This window comes from Mycteria americana, chromosome 3, assembly GCF_035582795.1.
Source record: "Mycteria americana isolate JAX WOST 10 ecotype Jacksonville Zoo and Gardens chromosome 3, USCA_MyAme_1.0, whole genome shotgun sequence".
NCBI classification, from domain to species: Eukaryota; Metazoa; Chordata; class Aves; order Ciconiiformes; family Ciconiidae; genus Mycteria; species Mycteria americana.
The window spans coordinates 109,871,834-109,891,599 of NC_134367.1; the positions used below are offsets into that span (position 1 = coordinate 109,871,834).

General features: G+C 45.5%; 2 protein-coding genes across 6 annotated transcripts in view; one reads left to right on the plus strand and one right to left on the minus strand.

The window, feature by feature from the left end:
* The window catches only part of COQ8A (coenzyme Q8A), a 48,452-nt gene extending 37,280 nt beyond the window's left edge, over positions 1–11,172 (plus strand). Inside the window, exons 7-15 of the mRNA XM_075496536.1 lie at positions 406–491; positions 1,623–1,763; positions 3,001–3,082; positions 4,498–4,591; positions 5,472–5,613; positions 7,532–7,639; positions 8,368–8,433; positions 9,198–9,284; positions 9,775–11,172. Coding sequence (XP_075352651.1) covers positions 406–491; positions 1,623–1,763; positions 3,001–3,082; positions 4,498–4,591; positions 5,472–5,613; positions 7,532–7,639; positions 8,368–8,433; positions 9,198–9,284; positions 9,775–10,068 — 1,100 coding nt within the window. The 3' untranslated portion in view covers positions 10,069–11,172. The remainder of the gene's footprint in view (positions 1–405; positions 492–1,622; positions 1,764–3,000; positions 3,083–4,497; positions 4,592–5,471; positions 5,614–7,531; positions 7,640–8,367; positions 8,434–9,197; positions 9,285–9,774) is intronic.
* Positions 11,173–14,037: 2,865 nt separating this feature from the next.
* Positions 14,038–19,766, minus strand: part of CDC42BPA (CDC42 binding protein kinase alpha) — a 193,859-nt gene continuing 188,130 nt past the window's right edge. For 4 of the 5 annotated variants that reach the window (XM_075496543.1, XM_075496539.1, XM_075496538.1 and 1 more), the window contains one exon: positions 14,038–18,943. In XM_075496543.1, coding sequence (XP_075352658.1) covers positions 18,812–18,943 — 132 coding nt within the window. In that variant the 3' untranslated portion in view covers positions 14,038–18,811. The remainder of the gene's footprint in view (positions 18,944–19,766) is intronic. The other variant, XR_012774874.1, reaches the window with a different exon arrangement.

Genomic DNA, 19,766 nt, shown 5'->3' on the forward strand with positions numbered 1-19,766 from the left:
AGCGTGCTTTCTAGCGTATTCATACTTTGTCTTTCCCTTGGTAATTGGAAGGGGGTACACAGAAACTTTCTCCTGCTGCAGCAGGAGGGTAGCTTAGGAGATGTTTGGGTAATATGCAGTTTTTTTGCAAGAGTGAAAAGGAAGGAGTAGCTTTTTCCCTTTATTTTGCTACTTGTGCACAGGACTTCTGTTTGGCTGATTTCTAAAGGTGTGATGTCTCAGGTGCTACTTCTGGGTATGGAGAGCTTCTGAATGAGAATTATTTCCAAAACTGGAGCACACTGGAGTGTGCTTGGGAGCAGGATAACCTGGCTTGTCTGAATGGAGGTGCATGTTTCTTTGTGTGCTGAAGAACTGGAGAATGCAGTGCCTGTGCTGACTGCCATGTGCTTTTTCCCTTGGTAGATGATGCCTTCATCAACCCCCATCTCCAGAGGATTTTTGAGCGCGTACGTCAGAGTGCTGACTTCATGCCGATAAAGCAGATGATGGTGAGAAATATTCCTTTCTGTTTATCAGGGGATGAGGGACAACAACAGAATAAATGTCATCTGTGACATACCCCAGTAGGGGAGGCAGATGGGGATTTTTAAGAGTATTCTTTTAATAAATGTTGCATGTTTTCAATTGTGGGTAACATCTGATTCCTTATCTCAGTTATGTGCTGCCTTTTCTCTCCAAAACACTGAAGCTCAGCTCTAGACAGAGGGAAACGTGGGGTTTTTATATCCTGAGACTATGATGATGAAACAGGATGTTGCATACAAATATGATTATTGTATTTGATCAAATATGAAATTGTTGAATGTAGCCTCCTCTTCTGTTTCCTCTCTCTCGTCCTTCTCATGGATGTTAAACCAGTGTCTGGAAGTGCCTACATTCCATTTTAGAAACAGACTTACAAGCCTTAGTCTGATGGAAAATTAACAGTAACTTTGTCCTTACTTTTTTGGTTAAATCTAACCCACCATCAAGAAGAGCCGGAGTGAAGCAAACTAAGTCTGCTTTCTCCTACGTACATGTTCTCTCTTTGTGTCTACTTCCCTCTGTAAATTAAGATGTGAAGGGTGATGCAAAAGGAATTCCTAGCACTACTAATCTTCTGAAAGATACTGAGCAGAGCCAGAACTTGAATATGACAGTCTGGCAATGTAGCAAAAAAGCTGTTAAAGCAGGCTGTGATGTTTAATTGTCAATACTGCCTTAGGGAGTCACTCTTGCATGCCTGGATTGCTTCTGTTCAGCTTGGCAGCATGACAAAAAAGGAGAAATATCTAACTCCTTGCTCATTTTCTGTAAGATAACAAGTGGCACCAAAAAGGGGACTTTTGTATTGCTAGGGCAGTGGTGTTTGTGCTCAAGATCTCTGTCCTTTAGGCCAGAGCAACAGAGCCTCGCACATATCTGACCAGCATCTCTTTAGTGCTGGGGGAGCACAGCTGGCTGGACCGCTCCTTGTGATGGTGTGCAATGAGGAGGAAGGGAGAACCATCTAGAAAGCAGGGTATAGGTACTCAGAACTGCTATAGGCTGTGTGAGTCACCTTAGAGGAATGTGATTTCCAATAGCAAAAATCTTAAATCTTTGCTTCCCATACCCTGATGCTTTCTTTTTATTTGCAGAAAACTCTGAACAATGATCTTGGCCCCAACTGGAGGGATAAACTGGAGTCCTTTGAAGAACGCCCCTTTGCTGCTGCTTCAATTGGTCAGGTTCACCTGGCACGCTTGAAAAACGGGAAAGAAGTTGCCATGAAAATCCAGGTGGGCTTTACAGATCAGCCTTGTCTCTTGTCTGTGCCCCACAGGAGGGCAGGGGAACTGCATAAGTATGCTTACTGCTAGACAAATAAGAAATATTTTAATGCAAGTGAAAATTTGGGTCCAGCAATGTCTTACCTAGTGCAAGCAGAAGGGAGGGACAGATAAGGTTCTGCAGCTTGAGTCAGTTTCTGACTCCAGATGAGCGGGAGATGTCTCATAGGTATTTCACTGCAGCGTGGGGATAATGGTGAGGGACTGCTTGTACTTCTAGGGCTGTGTGTGAGGGTCCTACCTGCTCCATAGGTCAGTCCCCTGTCCAGGGTGTGCACGTGCCACATGCCCCTTTCTAGCCACAGCCCAAAGGTTAAAGAAGTTTTAAGTGACAAACAGGCACTGACTGTTGAGTAGTGACAGTCTGACGATGCAGGAGGGTGTTCACCAACTCACATGAAAGCTGCCAGCAACTTCAGGCAGGTATTTCTAACAGAATTGAGTTCTGGAACTGAAACCCCTTGTACAACACAGTTTATAATCCAAAGGAATGAGATCCCTTGCTGACTGAGCAGGGTCCAAGGCAAAGTTGGTCATCTGGTTGGTATTTTTTGTAAAGTGGGGAGACTTTAGAAACAGTATGGATGGGTACTGGTGTCTTCTCAAGCCATTTGTGTCCAAAATACTCTTCTGAAGTTAGACCAATGTAAAAGCAACAGAAAGTTAACCCTGTGGCATCAGCACACATTCTGCTCCACAGCAGCGTAGGCTGGTCCCCTTCTTGACAGACAAGGTGAGAAAGAACAGAGGGAGGAACCTTTGCCAGGACTGGGCTGGGTTCTCACCGCTTGCCCTGCTACTGTGGCTGAAACACTCTGGGGCTGTCAGTGGCATGTACTTTCAGCTGTGGTAGGCAAATGACCGACTGCCATCTCTGTTGTCAGATTTGTGTGTCCGAGAACCTTTAATGTGTTGGAAGAGTCCCTGTCAGAGTACCTGAACAGGCCATTCTGGTTGTAAGGAGCTGCATCTTAGCCTGTCTCTTTGTCCCCCGTTTTAGATGCTGGGCTTTAAATAAGCTTTTAGAGGAGGGGTGTGTGGCTCAGGTATGCCCTGGTTCATTGCCAGGCTGTAGGTGGCTGTGTTGTGGGGGTCAGTGGATGTTGAGCTGGAAGGTGTTTTTATCTTACTCTGTACAACCAGGTCATCTAGTCTCAACACTGCCCTCTCCCATTCTGTCCTGCAGTACCCTGGAGTCGCCCAGAGCATCAACAGTGATGTTAACAACCTGATGACTGTCCTGAGCATGAGCAATATTCTCCCTGAAGGTAAAAAGACAGAGACCCTTGGCAGGCCCTGTGTTCCCACTGGTGCATGTTGAGTTCTGTCAACCCCTTTTTCAAGCGGCGCGTTGCATACTTCTCTCCATAGACTGGAGGGAGGAAACAGCCTCAAGGAAACAGTGAAAAGGACTTGAGAATTGATAAGTCTGCCCAGGAACAGATCTCCTGCAGAAAGCAGGAGAGGTAGTGGATGTGGGCAGTGGGTGCAGGGCCAACTTGGGGAGCCATGCTCTGCTCCCCTCTCCTGCTGCAGAGCTGCCACTGCCTTTTGCTGGGCATGTGCCTGCCCCAGTGTCCACTCAGTGGGGTGGGAAGTGCACCTGCGTTGGTTTTACCTGGCCATGTATGTGCATGCACCTGCCAGAGTAACGTGCACTTGTCTCTGTGTGCTCTTATAGAGGGACCCATAGGGACTCTTGGCAAAGTATAAAGTGTCTGGGTATACTCACTTTGATGGCTTTATAGGCATGAAGCGTGAGCAGTGCTCACGTTAGGTAGTCTTGCTTTGTCCCTGTTATTTTCTGGTACATTTGGTAGAACTCATTCTTCTCCATGCTTTCTGCAGCCCTCCGTGCCTGCCATTCTCTGCTCTTCCCAGTCAGAGTTGTGGAGAGGTGGAGAACTGTCAGACTTGGAGCTTGCTCAGTGTCCCAGCGCACTGATAAGTCCCTTTTCCCACAGGGAATGCAAGACTTACTACTCCTTTTTTCCAAATATCTGCCTGCAGCAGCTCTAAATCTTAGTGGGACTGTACAAATACTGCTTTAAAAATCAAGCTGGGTGCTGACAAAACCTGGGGCTGTTCTCTGTGGTGGCTGGGCAGGGCCCTGCAGAGGCTGCTGCAGTCCCAGCTGTCTCTGGCCCAAGTAGATTGGTTTTCCATCTCCAAGACTGAGAAGGCTGGACTTGGCAACTCGGGCCCTGGCTGCGTGCTGCTGCAGTTCACTGTCTTAGTCATGCTGACTGTTTCTGCCTAGCAGTGCAGAACTGCTCTTCCCAGTTGTAGGCAGATATGGTTTGGAGCCTTTTTTGCTGCTTTTGCCCAGGCTAGTGTTTAGGTGCTTCTACTCCTTGGTGTGTGTCTCTGCACAGCCATGCCAGTACCAGGAACAGACAGCTTGGGCTGTGGGATGGGAGTCGGGGGAGGACGGAGCCCTGCGGCACAAAAATGGTGTGGATGTACCTTGCTTTAGGAGCAGCTGCATAGCCTTGGCCTGGGATTACCTGCAGAACCTCTATCTAGTTGGAAATACTCTTTGGCTCTCTGGGGCCTCTGAAGAGCAACCTGCTATCAGAGTTGGCTGGATAGCAGGTTGCTCCTCAGCTGCAGCTCTGGAAGGCTTAGCCTGAGGGGCTCCTTTCTTCTAAGCCTACTCTCTTCTCTGCTGTTTGACTTTCAGGTTTGTTCCCTGAGCATTTGATTGAAGTCCTGAGCAGAGAGCTGGCCCTGGAGTGTGACTACCAGAGAGAAGCTGCCTGCGCAAGGAAATTCCAGTATGTTCACACCATTGCCTTCAACCCCTCCTGTCTCTGTATGTGCGTGTGAAACGCAGGAGAGGTTGCTTAACTTCAGGGACAGTGGGGAGATGAATGCCGTGCCCTGGGATGTAGCACAGGGGAAGGGTGTGTGCGTGCGGCCTGAGCTGTCCTCTAGAATTACCACCTTGTCTCAGCCAGGCGTATTTTCGGTCAGCTGAAACGTGATAGCGTATCCTCTCTCCTTCAGCACGAGCCTGTCTGTTTCACCACACGTGAAGGTACTGCAGTAACGCTTGAGACCGGGCTGCAGTGCTGTTCTGTGTATTCTTTATGTCAGCCTGTTGTAGGCTTCTCCCATCCTTTAGTCTAGGAGGTTTTTCAGTTCGGCTCTTTTACAGCGATTAATACCACCAGCACTGCCTGCTCCCTTGGCTTGCTGTAGCAGTGGGGTCCAGATTGTTTTTATATGAAGGCTGGATGAGGGAGAGCTGCTGGAGGCTGGATGCCCCTCCTGTCCCTCTGTAGAACCTCCCCTGTGGCATTGCTCCCCTTAGACAAGGCCTCTTTCTTCCATGTGTGTAGTCTGGCCCTGAAGTGAAGAAGCGAGGTGAGCAAAAGAGCCCGGTGCCCCTTGATGTACCAGTCTGGAGCCCTCCTAATATCACTGCTCTGGCAGGAGACGTGACCTCAGGAGCTGGCAGCAGCTAGAAGTCACTGGTGTGGTTTCTGGTGACTTGATCCCTACTGTAGCTCCTGAGGAAAATGTCTCCTGGCAGCCTCAGCCAGGGTGTGGGGAGAGGTGGTGTGAAGGGGCTGCGTGCTGCGCGAGGTGTTGCGGAGCAGCCCGGCTGCTCTCGGGGCTCCTAACCTTTTCTTCTCCTTTCTCTTCCCCTAGGGAGCTGCTGAAAGACCACCCCTTCTTTTACGTCCCAAGAGTAGTGGATGAGCTGTGCAGCAAGCATGTCCTGACCACAGAGCTGGTGTCTGGCTTCCCCTTGGATCAAGCTGTAGGGCTGAGCCAGGAAATTCGAAATGAGGTATCGTGGGGTGGTCTTCCTTCTCCCCTCGCTCAGAGCGGCGTGCTTGGCCTGCCTGGTGACTGGTAGATCAGGGGATGCTTTGCGGAAGGGCAAGCCCTGAGCAGTGCAAGGCAGGGCTGGAGTTGGGGATTGACTGGAGCCTCTCAGCAGATTTCTGCGTAGGGAATTTGGCAGTGACGTTGGAGTCTCCTCAGGCTGGTCTAGGCCTTGCAGGTGCCAGCATTCAGCAGGGAGGAGTTGGAGGGGTGAATGGCAAGGGCGGCTGAAGGGGAGGTAGCCTAGCTGTGTAACTCCTAGATGCCCTTTTTCTCTCTCAGATGACCTTAACATTGGGAAGGATTGTCAGCTAGGGCAGAGGGGTCTTGTTTTGCAGCTGCTCTTCTGGGCAGGAGTGCAGAATCATCTCCTGCCCTTGTGCAAGTGTTTGGGTGTCATCTCCTTCTGTGGGACTGACCTGGGCTGCACAGGGCTGCTGGAAAAGTACCTCTCGGTAAACAGGAGGGGGGAGGTGGGGATGGGTAGGTGGTGGTGCTGAATATAGCAAGGGATTGGAGTGCTGTGGTGGGACAAGCAGCTGCTCTAGTAGCAGAAATAACTGTCCTGGCATTTGGATCTTTCTTTTTTTTTTTTTTTTTTTTTTTTGTCTTGGTGTAAGCTGTCAGCTGTTAGCAGGTCACTGGGGAAGAGGGCAGAGTATGTTCCTGTAGATAAACAGATCTCAGCACCATACTGGACTTGAAGCTATGCCAGAGCTGGCTGCCTGTGACCCCTGACCAAGCTGTCTGTTCTTAGGGCTTGTCCACTCCAATGAGCTGCTGTGTATCATCAGGGCTGCTTTTAAAAGGCTGTGTAAGGTGGGGTGTTGCTGGAGGAGCAGCCCTTCTTTCCTATAAGCGACTACCCTGGCTGACCCATGGCCCTCTGACTCAAATGGCAGTGTCCTGTAGCAGGGTCTGGCTTGCATTTGGTGTTCTCCTCCCTCCCTCTTGGATATGATGTTTCATTCAGCTTTGCAGAAGCTGAAGAGGGGCAGAATGAGGCTGGCAGTTCTTCTGCTGAACAGGCTCCAGCTTAAATATCCTCACAGAAAAGCTCTGCTGTAGTATGTAATTCAGCAGTGGGCTCTTCAGGGACTGCTACTCTTGTTTCCCCCAGTCCCAAGGTGTGGGTCTGCTGCTCCTTCCTCAAGCTGGGTCAGTGCTGAGCTCAGCAGAAGACTTGGCTGAGGAGTACATGGTGGGTGTGTGTATCTAGCAAAGATCCCTTTCAGTAGTGGTTTGGACCTAGCTCTGTATGTTGTTCAGCAGTGTTACAGGAGGAGACTCTGCTCTTTAGTTTCTTTTGGGCCTTTAACTTAAAATGCTCTGGAACCGCATCTCATTTCCCCTGAACTGCACTGGCTTCATTTTGGCCAGGGTCCTGCAGGACTTTCTACCAGGCTAGGCTGTAATGCTCTGCTGGCCTCCCCCACCTCTGCTTCTGGATCCCTCTTTGCACTATGAAGATGTTCCTTTACTCTCAAAGCAACAACCAAGTGCGCAGTCAAAGCTGGGGAGGTAAAAGGACACAAGTAATGTATGCAGTTGGACGACCCCTGGACCCTGCTGTTCTCAGCTGCCACATACAGGGTAGCAGCCTCTCCAGAGGCACATCCAGGGGCTGACATGAACTACAGTTCAGGCTGATGTAAAACTTCCATGGCATCTTTGCTGTCTGCTAAGGATGATAAAATGGCAGGTGTGGGCTGGGAGTTGCTAGAGGGCTCTCTCTCAACTCTTCAGGAGTTTTGCAGCATGGAGCAGATAGTTGCTGCCAGTCTGGTGATGTGTTCCCTTTTTGCTAATGCCTGCTGTAAATTACATGTGTGAGTAGGGCTTGCTGCCCTACTGACTTCTTTCTCTCCTTGCTTTTCAAGATCTGTCACAACATCCTGGTCCTGTGTCTGCGGGAGCTGTTTGAATTCAGGTATATGCAGACTGACCCAAACTGGTCAAACTTCTTCTATGACCCACAGTTGCACAAGGTAAGCCCGAGCAGCTGCTGTTCTAGCTGTACAAGGGCTGGTTTTCACCAGCTTTTGATTATTCCCCACTCCCAGAATATAACAAACCCTTACTGAGTTTGTCTCAGATTCCTGTCCTTGAGCCTTGGGCAGGTAGGACAGCTGAAACCTGTCCCTTTGCCACTCATCCTCACTTGGTCTGGGTGGGAGAGCCAGACTCATGTAACCTTGGCTGGCTGCCTGTCTTTGGCCTTGGATCCAGTCACAGCTACTTCCTTAGCCTCAGGGTCTGTTTTGAAGCTGGTCGGTGGGAAGTTGCAGCTGGCAGTGCTCTACCAGGGCATTCCTGAGCCAAGGACTCTTTAGTTGAATGCTCTTGTCTTGTGCTGTGCTGAAGATAAGGGTGCCTGGGGAAGCAATTGCAGATGTCCTGCATGTAGGTTTGGCTGCTTGCTTGTGCCCTGCAGCTCAGATGGAATTGCTTGTTCATCCCTGAGGTCTGTGTTGGAAAGTGCTGGGAAAAAGTTCTGTGCTGCAGAAAGCCCGAGTGGAGTTAACAGCTGAGCAGGTGGGACTGTGAGCATAGGCCATACCTCCTCTGCCATGTACTAGTGCAAATGTTTGTGCTACTGTCAGGAAATAAAGGAGTTAGGGGGAAGCTGAGCTTCCTGAAGATGTCAGGAGTTGTCTTAAGGTCTGGCTCTACTTGAGTGGTTGACACTAATACAGATGGGTTTGTCCATTTCCAGGTGGCCCTGCTGGACTTCGGAGCAACACGAGGGTTTGATGAGAAGTTCACAGATGTCTACATAGAGGTGAGGACTTGCACTGTGTCCCCGAGTGCCACACTGGGGGTCTTAAAGAGTATTTGCAAAATTCTGCTTATATATTAGCTGTATCACATTTCTCACCACTTTGGGTGTGGAGGGAAGCAGAGCTGGAGGCAAGAGAGAGATCTCTGTTCCTGTTTCATCCCTTCCATAGCCTTCTGCACGTCTGCTGCAAGCCTCTGGCTATCTGAGTTCGGACGTCTAAATTACATGACAAATGTGGAGAACTGTAATGTTGCTTACTGGGAGACTCGGGCAGCAGAGCATGAATTCAGTGATTTTTGTGAGGGTATGCAGGAATTGCTTGTCCTGTTCACTGTCTCTTCCTGTGATTTCTAGCTTGCTTACAGACTTAGAAATTTATGTGAAGTCATAAGTGCTTCCTTAGTAATCACCATGTTCTGCACTTGATAATTGAGCTGCAGGGGCCAGCAGATGTTGCCTAAAGCTTCTCAGTTGGCTCTACTGTTTTGTTGGGGGAGGGGCTGATTGGTTCGTGAAGCTTTTTTGATGTCCCTTACATTCTCTGGGCTATGTGTAGCCCTATTGGGAAGAGTTTTGGAGAGTCAGCAGCTGTATCTCTTTGCCAGTAGCTCTTAAACTGGCCAACACGCAGACCCCTGAAGATGAGGGCAGAGGCAAGGAAGCGAGCGGGCAGCATGTGTACCTATAGCCTACGTAGTAGTCCTGTACTCGAAACACTTTTTCAGCCATCCCCTGGCTCTCCTGAAAGTGTTCCTCCTATTTAGGTAATCAAGGCAGCTGCTGACATGGACAGAGAGAGAGTACTGAAGAAGTCCATTGACATGAAATTCCTTACCGGCTATGAAGTCAAGGTATGGAGCAGAAGGGTCTGCTTTTAGTGGTGGCTAGTGATAAGTTTGTTGCAGGTCTGTGGACTTCCCCAGATTTCTTGATGTGGTGAAAGCCAATGTCAGTCTGAAAGCCCTGTTGATAAGGATGAGGGTGGAGGGCAAAAAAGGTTTTGGCTTTTGTTCTTTCACTTCCTTTTGGGAGCGGGAGCAGTAATGATACAGCTAGCCCCCAAATCACTGTCCTTCCTTCTCTCCCCCAGCAAGACCCTGCAGGTGGTGATAAGTGCTGAAATTTCATGACTGGGCAGATGGTCTTCTGGAAGGTTTAGTTGCTTGAAACTGTATTAACCAAATGTTCCTCAGTCTTGCTGGGGGCTGGAGGTTACCTTTGTTGTGGGTATAGCTAGGTATTTCTACTGAGCTGCTGCTGTTAGCGCTAGCATTTCTCCTTTTCCTCCCTGGTGGTTAAAATGGCTAGTGATGTTATTTATGCCTCTTTCCTTTTGGGCAGGAAATGGAAGATGCCCACTTAAATGCTGTCCTCATCCTGGGAGAGGCTTTTGCGTCTGAGGAACCTTTTGATTTTGGCAACCAAAGCACCACTGAAAAGATCCATGGTTTAATCCCAGTCATGCTGAAGCATCGGCTTGTCCCTCCGCCAGAGGAGACCTACTCTCTTCATCGGAAGATGGGGGGTTCTTTCCTTATCTGCACCAAACTGAAGGCCAAAATTCCCTGCAAAAATATGTTCCAAGAGGCATATAGCAAATATTGGAGCAGTAGGGGCAAGAAGCCCGAGGATTAGTAAGAATGAACTAACATGTCTTGTTCTGAGGGCACAGTTCATCTGAGCCTTGCAGAGAGCGTTCTAGCCTCCCATGCGTTGCACCCCAGCTCTCCATCCTCTTGAGATGCAGCAGCCTGTGCCCTGGAAGCCAAGTGTGCGTTTCACAAGGACAAAGCTGTTCTTTCATGCTGTGTCTGTCCTACACTGACTGCCAGTACAGTCCGCAGCTTGCAGGAAACTATCTTCTTGAGTGCTTCTGTACTGTTTCAAGGCACCAGCCAACTACCTTGAATGCATTTTTAATGTTGTGATGGTGGCTGCATATTGATTGGGTTTTATAACGAGTAGGGGAAGGAGGACAAGAGCAGAATTTAGTATTGAAACCTGTTTGTAATTCTCAAAAAATTGTTTTTTAAAAACCTTCCCTCTTTCATGCTAAGGTGGAATTCAAGTAGTTTTCATACTGTGAATTATAGAATGAAATGCCAAGGTGTACCCTACCACAGACACATTCAGCACCTCCCCCCCTTTTTGTAAGTCAAATGGTGGCAGTCTAAGAACCCTCCTGGATTTTACTGACATTGATTTAATGCAAGGGGGATGTGTGTGTACATAGGACGAAGTTTTATGCTTTCTGCCTCTCTTTGGCTTGCAAGCTAAACATAGGAAATATTTTAAAAATCTGAGAATTGAGTGCCAATCTCTTTTAAACACACATGTACACTCACACAACCCATCTCAGTTCTGGGAGTCAAATATGTAATCAACAGAGCTATATCTGAGCACAAATAGTGGGATTCTTCACTGTCTGGTAGGTATCGGCTTTCCTGAGGGTGAGTTAGATAAGCTACAACTTTGACACCAATTGTTTGCTGGACTCCTAACCAAGAACCTAGTCTGTCCATCTCTGTTTTCCTGTAACGCAGAACTTATGGCAAGGCAGACAAACACGTAATGTCTCTCATGAGCATTTCAAGCTTTTGCTGAAATGTCACACGTTTAAAACCAGACGCACAGCTTTAAACTACTGGAGTCAAGCTAGGAAATTTTCTTAGATTTTTGTACAAAGCCTGTACCTGTATGACTTCCTGATTTCAATAAAAAAGTGCTTGTGCGGTGGGCCTTCTGCCTGCAGTTTTTTTCATCTTCTGGTGTGGTAATGAATAGCCAAGTGAACAATGTCCTGTTCTGTGGGATAAACAGGAGTTGAGCAGGAGGAGAAGCTTCCAGGTCTCCTCTTGTTGCAGTTTGCTCAAAGACTCACTACTACCCTTGTAAAGCCATCTATCTATGGCCTGTTTATTCCTTCATCTTTCCATTGAACTGTGTCACTAGTGCTAACAGCGATGGTGACAAGTTTACCAGGAGCCAGAGGGACATCAGCCTGAACATCTGTCTGGCCATGAAAATCCCTGGTAACTGACTTGTTTTCCTTTGTTTTAATTGCTCTGTTACCAGTCTCCTGTACACAGGTCTTTTTGCCTTTCCTCCACTTGTGAAGAAAGAGTGGCTGTTGGGAGTTGATGCTTACCTGGTGCTAGTAAGGCAGATGTCCTTATCTGGCAAGTGCCAGATATTTAGCAGGAGGCTCAGCTGGTCCTACTCAGTTAACAGAGCCCAGGAGTGCAGAGGTTGTATGATCTTAAACTTCAGTACATAAGAAATCCTGACTGCTGACACTTCCAGAGGTAAAGAACAGGTAAGTGAATAAATGGTCTCTCTGAGAAGGGATCTTTGAGAAATAGGAAAACAGGTTATTGTACTACCTTTATTCCCAGATCATAAATGTATAAACTGCTTCATTTAAGACTTGGTTGAGAAAGATTCAGTACTGTTTAATTCAGCTAAAAGTACTTGTCAGGTTATTCCTAACCTGTTGAGAAGAGTGAACTTTGCTGTTCAGTGAAGTAACAGTTTTGCATTAAGCTGTTTAACTTTCTACACTGATAGAGTAACTTCCCTGTTGTTTTGGGTTCTGACAGACATTCTTTAGTTTTTCTCCTTTGGATCTAGACCTTGCAGCTGTAAAAACAGTAGAATTGTTTGAGATGTTAAATGCTTATGTTAAAGGTTAAAAAGCAAAGTATAAAAAGCTGACAAGGGAACTGGATTAGGCGAGCTTCAGAGCAAAATTTCTGAAACTGAAGATTCAGAGAACTTGCCAAGAAGGCAAAATAACTTGAAGAGCATTACAGTTCACTTTTCCAGTAAGCACAACTAGGTGAGATTCGTATGTGCTTGTTCATGTGACCACAGATCTTTTGTATACCATGCTGGGGCATGAGTGTTTAACTCTCAGCAAACATTTCCCTTCCCTAGAGAGAGAGGGTGTTTAAGAATAACATCAAGCTGAACAATGGAGTAGTTTTGCATTTGCCTAAAGGGGAGCAACTAGCAGAAGGTAAGACTCTTCTTTATTAGAAGAGCTAATTAGAGCTCTCAGTCCCTAATTCTCCTGGCCTTTTGTGTATGTTCTAAAAGCATTAATAATTCCTATATATAATTAATATATTCCTATAATTCCTGTCCAGAATTTGTGACATGAGGAATTACATGTCAGTGTAACAGCCATGGAGAAAAGGTGAGCCAGAAAGACTGTGCTCTGGCTTCAAGTCAAAGTCGTCATGATGTTTTACAGTGGGCAAGAACACTTGCTCACTGCTGCTGGCTCTGTACCAGATAGTGCGTTTGCTTGAACTACACACGTAGGTTGAGGATATGAACATTACTCTGCTACAGCAAGCTTCTAAGCAGAAAACAGTTCTTTGTTCCACAGGGCAAGTGGGAGGTTAAATCTGCTTCTCTGAAGACAGGGATTTTCCATTCTAAAGAATCAAGATTTGGCCTACATGTGGTAGCAGTGATTTTCCTACCTTCTTTCTTTAGTCAACCTGGCTGCTGCATCAGAACAGAAAGTGAATGCTGAGGAGCTGAACAGGAAGTCTACATGCAGTTCACTTTCTGCTCTTCTAATATCCAAATCCCTTGACAACAGAAGGCCCATTTCCCAAGACCTTCACAGCTGTGATGGTGCAACTGGAACCCTGGGAAATCAGAAATACAGCACTGATTGTAAAATTTGGAGCACAGGAGACATGGTGTTTCACAGAGCTACAGCAGCTCAGAGAGACCTGCAGTGGCCTAAATGGGATGAGCCCATGGCCTTAAATCCACATAAGCTAGAGTGGGGGGCTGAGAAAGTAGTAATTTTGACTGAAGGAGAAGGACTGTGGAGTAAGGTAGCCTGTGGCCACATAAGTGGGAATCATGCTGACTGCTCCTGGAGGGGATTGCTGGTGGTCTTTGGTAATGGGAGAATGCCCAGGCTGGCACCACAGGATCAATAACAGCATAGTCCTGCATTCCTACTCTGGGGCCAGGGGGTGGGGAGGGGGTGACTGAAGCATATAATCGAAGCTAGGACTTTTACCAACAGGATAATGAATGAAGAGGAAGATGTCCCAACAGGCAGTCTCTGGTGTGGAGAAAATCCCAGGCTGACTTGGGAGGAACTGGTGGATGATGTGAAAGGGTCAGGGCACATGCAAAACTTCACAGGTATTTTGAGATATGCTTAAAGATGCATGAAAGTCAATTTGATGCTGGTAGCTCAGAAATAAGTAAGAATCCAGCTTCTAACACTAGGGCAGCTGAAACATTTGATACGTAACTAAATGAAGGAGGAACATCAGAAACAATGACTACAACTATTGACACAGAACAGATGACCTAAGAAAAAAGTCAGGAAACCTGTAGTTGATTTAAGTTCAATACACCAAAGTATAATGGGGCTTGACTTTGAATTTTCAAAAAGGTTCTGGTAGTTTTTTCTGAAAGCTGTTAGAGCTAAATCGATTTTCTCATATATTCCTTTTCTTCCCACTGCGTACTTGTGCAGATGTGTTACAACATGCTGGTTTTATCTTCAGGAACACCATTATTCCCCTTTCCCTTTCCTCCTCAAAGCTTAATGGGGGGAGGTAGGAAAAAAAGACAAAACATCTGCATTTCTAACAGTTCCCTGTTTTATTGCAGTACATCAAAGTAGGTTAATATTAAGTGTGTTACCAACATAAAATAGTGGTGGTAAGTCATTTTTACATTGTTGACTTTTCCACCTTAAATATTTCTGTGCAAAAGAATCTACATCATTGTTCTGTAGCAGAGAATCTCTTACAATGTCCCCTACAACATTGAGGGCATTAAACAAAATAATGAGAAGAGGCAAAAAGCAGAATCTTTCCCCCACACGCACACTTGTCAGCTTTTATACTCTAAAACAAAAAAGTGATTACATCTATGCCATGCAAAACTGTACAATAATATTACAATGAAAAACCTAAAAAACATTTTAAAAATAAATGATATGAAACTGTCATACATAAAAAGGCAGGTATAATTGCTCTGAAATACCAACACTGGTTTGTGGATTTCTTCCCTGTGGATGAGACTTTCTTAAATGCAGAATGAAAATAGGTTGTACTGAGCTGCGGCTGGAATGAAAGACAAAGTAGAGTTGGAATTTAGACTGGAAAGCCTGCAGCAGAGCAGTTTCTGGGGGTGTTTATCAAATACAGTGTGAACACAAAGCACACAGAAGGGTGCAGTTTGTGTTAATGCAGAAAGTTGTCCCATTTTCTCCATGGAGCTGACTCCTATTAAAAAAAACCACAGCAGAAGCTACTATGTGCCACTTCGATTCTCAGACTAAGGCTCAGGAGGTGTGGGTACTTGCACTGCAATACATTTTACCCTTAATGTATTCATTTAAAATTAAACAGCATGCATAAAAGGGAAAAACACCTTCCACCCAAGAGCATTCTGGCCATGAATGGGTCTGGCCATGCAAGACAATTCAGTGCCAGAAACTGTTTCTGCATTAATACTCCAACTGTTTTGTTTTGAAAGGCTGACACACTCTGTGAACCAGTTAGGTGTGGTTAAACTACATTTCCGTAAATACCCTATGCTTTCTGGACTTTTTTGGTATGACAAGACCCTTAACTTCCCTCTGCCATATACCTGAGAATAACACACCTGGCTTGTAATTTTATTATCAGAATCAAATCAAAGAGATAACATTCCTGACTCAGTTTTGAAACTCGTTAAAATGGGCAAAATGCACATTCATAACAAGCCACAGCAATTAACTGAGAGGAAAAGAAGCAACTACTTCACCACAGCCTTAGGAATGTTTTTTTGAAACCACCAGCTGTCTTCTACAGGTCAAAGGCAATAGAGAAGAGAGTACTATAACCCTGCTTTTGGGTTTATGAAATGTAGAAGGAAGCCACATATCTGTGTGCACATACATGCAGGGGAAAACTATTTACCAAACCTTTTTCATTCTATAACCTGGAATCCTTAGTAGCTGCCTGAATCTGTTCAGATCCTTTGTTGCCATCAAGAGAAAAAAAAATGCAAAAACCCAACAACCCATATATTTAAGCAGTGTCAAAAATGCAAACACCTTCAGTCTCAGCCAAAAGGAAAAAATCAGCTAGATACATACTGTGTACAGAGAACATATGCTACAGTCAAAAATTCAATAGGAGATTTTAAGCTCCCTGAACAAAATGCAGCCCTCTAACTGTGAAGTTGAAGCAATGCTACAGTGCAAAGTAGCAAACATCAAACCTTAAGAGACAACTGTCTTTGAGACACCAGTCAAGAGTCTTACAGTTCAAATGACCAAGTTACTTTTCCTAGCCCAATGAGTATTTAAAAAGCTCAGCTACAGTATGCATATGTTTTCAGTGTTCATACCAACAAAAAAAAGATGAGTGTGGTTTAAAATTGAGTGTATAATCAAATGGTCCCCAAATATATAAAACTAGTCAAGTCCTAGGACAATTTTTCTCTTTTCAAATAAGTGATGTGGTCATTTGCTTTTCAACTGAGAGAACAGTTGCTGTTTCTCTTTTGAACAGATGTGTATAAAAATGCACAGTACCAAACTAATGATTAAATATAGTAATCCTAAAGGAGACTGCTGAGGCTTAGAAATTGTGGTGTACAAACAGTGTAGGCCTGTGGAGCTCTCATCCTCTGGAGCTTAGTTTTGTAACAGCTGACCTATGCTCTGCCTGAAAATGTCAGTTTTTGATATCAATAGATTGCAGGGGTTTACTCGATTTAACTGTTTGCTGTGTCATGGCTATTTGGGTTCCATTTTCAGATAGAGCATTAACTCAACTGCAAAAAAAAAAAATCCACAAAAAATATCCTGTGACCGTCTCTCAGGGGACTGTCACACAGGCTACTCTGTCTCAAATGACTGCTGTTTAAATGCCTTCTCTCAATGTCAAAATAAGATTAATGTTTAAATACAACATACAGTAAATACAAAGCTAGTCTGCAAAGGCTTTGAAAAGTGTGTGGACATACTTCACCAAAAGGAGGGAATTGTGGGGAAAAAGCAGTGGCTATACTTGAAGCAATATGCAGCCTTTAAAAAGAAGCTGATGTGGAATTTTAATAATGCCAATAACGCCCTGCCTATCTGTCCCTCAGAAAGACTGAAAACTATTCTGGGAGGAATTAATTTCAACTGCTTAGCTGTTTGCTAAAGCTTTTAATATTAAATGCCAGGCTTGCAAAAGTAGTAGCTTTGAAGTGAAAACAAACAACACAACCAGCTTGCTACTCTGAAAACCCCAAACAGGAGAGAGACAGGCTTTTGATACGATAGTTTCTTAAAAAATTCTTGAATTCCTGTCCCAAAATAACATTGAATGAGCTTAAAGTTGGACAAGCCTCTTGATTCAGAGTGAAAGAGAGATCTTACCTATGAGACCCAGCATGATTAAATGGATTAAACGATCTGTGTCTCGTTCCCTATTTCACATTTAGATCATACCTGGAAATTACTGTACATGGTATGAACTTACCTATAACTTCCATTAGGGAAGACAGAAACTGGAAAACTCCAAACATCTCTGTGTGGGTGAAACACTATATACTGCTGACTGCAAGAATATGGAATGGTTTAACAAGAGCCATAACAAGTTTCCGAAACCCACAAAACCCAGTATTCTAAATACAAAAAGCCCTTATGTGTTTGAGTATGGTCATAGGATAAAGCCAGCAACAATACTACTGAGAAGAGAGGCTCATTTGAACACACTCCCAAATGAAAACCACATCTGCCTTGCTAACTAAAGAGAAGAGGCATCTTCCTCTTACCATCCATTTGTACATCAGTCTCTCACTTTATTCTGTTGACTGCATGACCAGCTTCAGCTTTTTATTTATTTTTGCAACTTCAGTGGGCTCTGTCTTCCACCGCAATATTTTCTGCCCTCCAACCTGACCTGCTATTGGAACCAAACAGCAGGTGAGCACATAGAAACAACTGCAAATTGCACAAACCCACGGCACGGGTGGGGAGGGAGAGGAAAACCAACCTTGCCAGCATGGCAGTTGTGGGTGACCAGGCATCTTCGACTACCACAGTGTGAACAGTGTGAGGTCAGTCTTCAAGGTTCTTCGTTGCTACAGTGACAGCATAGCCAGCCACGGCTAGCTTCGGGCTAAGGGCACTCGTTTGGCTGATGTGTATTAGCAACTAGTATTTGGTAACAACAGTTAACAGTTTTCTGGTTAGGGATGGTCAAGGAGATGTGGAAGACTGCTCCCTTCCGAGTTAAACCTGCTCAAAGGCTGACCCAGGGAAACAGTTTTCCTGCTGAATCCTGCTGCATTGAACTCCCTTGCTGCCTTAAGGACCTCTACTGTAACATGCCGTAGGGTTCCTCAGCTGCACAGCTAGCACGCAAGAAACCAGGGCAGCCACCTGGCTGACTGGTGCCCTTGGTTGTCAGGGCAGGGGGTTGCTTTCCAATCGTTGTCATTTTTGCAAAGGATGGGGATTTAACATGAAAGGAGGAATTACAGCTTCAGTTATGCTACCGCCAGAAGTAAAGCAATGTTGTGAAAACACTGCAGGGACCTCTCCCAGCAGTGCAGCGAGTGCTACGCAAAAGGAATATCTGTCCTGCGAAAGGTTTTAGGCCAGGCCTCCAAGTCTGTATATTACCGAGCATGAAAACAGGGACAACACAAATCTTAAATTAAAGGCTCTCTTAAATAAGCATCCATCTTCTGCTGCATACACAATGCTTTTTTTCTTTGAATATATACATACGTATTTTACTCTAACATCTGCGTATTTATTTAAACTCTGTACTGTAGTAAAATATGCATCATTTTAATCAATAAGGATTTGCTGGCGACAATCAGATTGACATTCAAACGTGGTGGCTGAAAGCTTTTATGTGCCTCTGACATACTGATCATTCCCCACGCAGGGGAAGGGGTCTGTGCTACTTTTGTACAGTACAATGAGCTATTGTATGAAAACAAAATCCCTCTGAATTTTCTCTTGTTGATACTGGTCTGGTCTACTTAAGCTACTTTTTGGGAAGTGGAAGGGGGGTGGGATAAATATGTCTTTAAAAATGAAGCAGCTGTAACCACAAAAATGAAACCAATACTAATACAAATCTACAGCATCTGATATTTACCAACACCCTAGCTTTGCTCGTTTGCTGCTGTCAAATCTGGGGAAGGGAGGGTGAGGCAGTGCTGAACGGTGCTGAAGACGACCAGCTTTTACCTTCCTCTGTACCCCACTCCCAGATCACTTCCAGACAGGGAGTGGGGAGGGTTAGGATGATGAAGGTGAGAACTGGAACAAGTGTAGGGGACAGCCATGGGGACAGCAAGCTGCTGTGATGTCAAATCTGAATGCTGAAGCAGTTCATGAGTCCCAACTCACGTGGTCAGAGCTCTCCAGGGAGAGGCTCTTGGTCTTGTGAGGAGAAACTGGGCTGGGAGGGCTGCTGAGGTTGGAGCTGTTTGATGCAGTAGAGTGTCTCGGAGAGTCAGAGTCCTGCAGCCCAAAGACACAAAAGAACACCAGTAAGTAACAGGATAGCAAGTTTGAGAGTGAGTGAGGGTGTCTGAGCAACAGGTGACTGGAATCAAAGGCCGCCACATATTTTGCTTGTGTCCAGAAATACTGAGGAATTCTTTTTGCTCAGAATTTCCTGGTCCAGGGAGACTTTAGAGTAAGCGGTCAGATCACCCTGCTTTCAGCAGGCGTAACCGATGCTGACGTAAGGACACAGCACCTGCAGGATTCTTGCAGTCTGAATGTTGCCGAGGGCCTCCTGGTCAGCAGAGTGTGCAAGTTCAGGTTGCTTGTGAAGCTACAATGGCTCCTGCCTTTTCACAGATTATGATCGGAGATGCTCTTGCACTAAACTGAGAAATCTTTGTGGTACGGGCTTCATCACAGCTACCTTTTCTACGCCACTCCCAGGACATTCATTTAAAGCATCCTATCAAGTTACTCCAGTTGCATCTTCCAGAGTACAGTAGAATGCAACTATGTCTGAGCTTGAGTTTAGGTTGACAGTTGCCTTCCAGCTTCAACTGGAAGGATATATTCAGTACCATGAAAAGCCTGCGTGATCTCTTAATTTTCTCACTGCTTGGTAAGAAAATAGGCTGGGGAAGTTTTGCTGGCCAACTTCAGATTGAACCCTCCCACTTAAGACATTCTTGGTGGGAGGGACTGAGTTTAGCACAAAGCAGGATTGCAGTCCTATCATGAGTGTCTTGTTCTGCACAGAATATAAATTATTAAATCCAGTTTCTGCTCTAAATGAAATTATTATATGATAATTCTTAAATTACCTTGTTAACTTCAG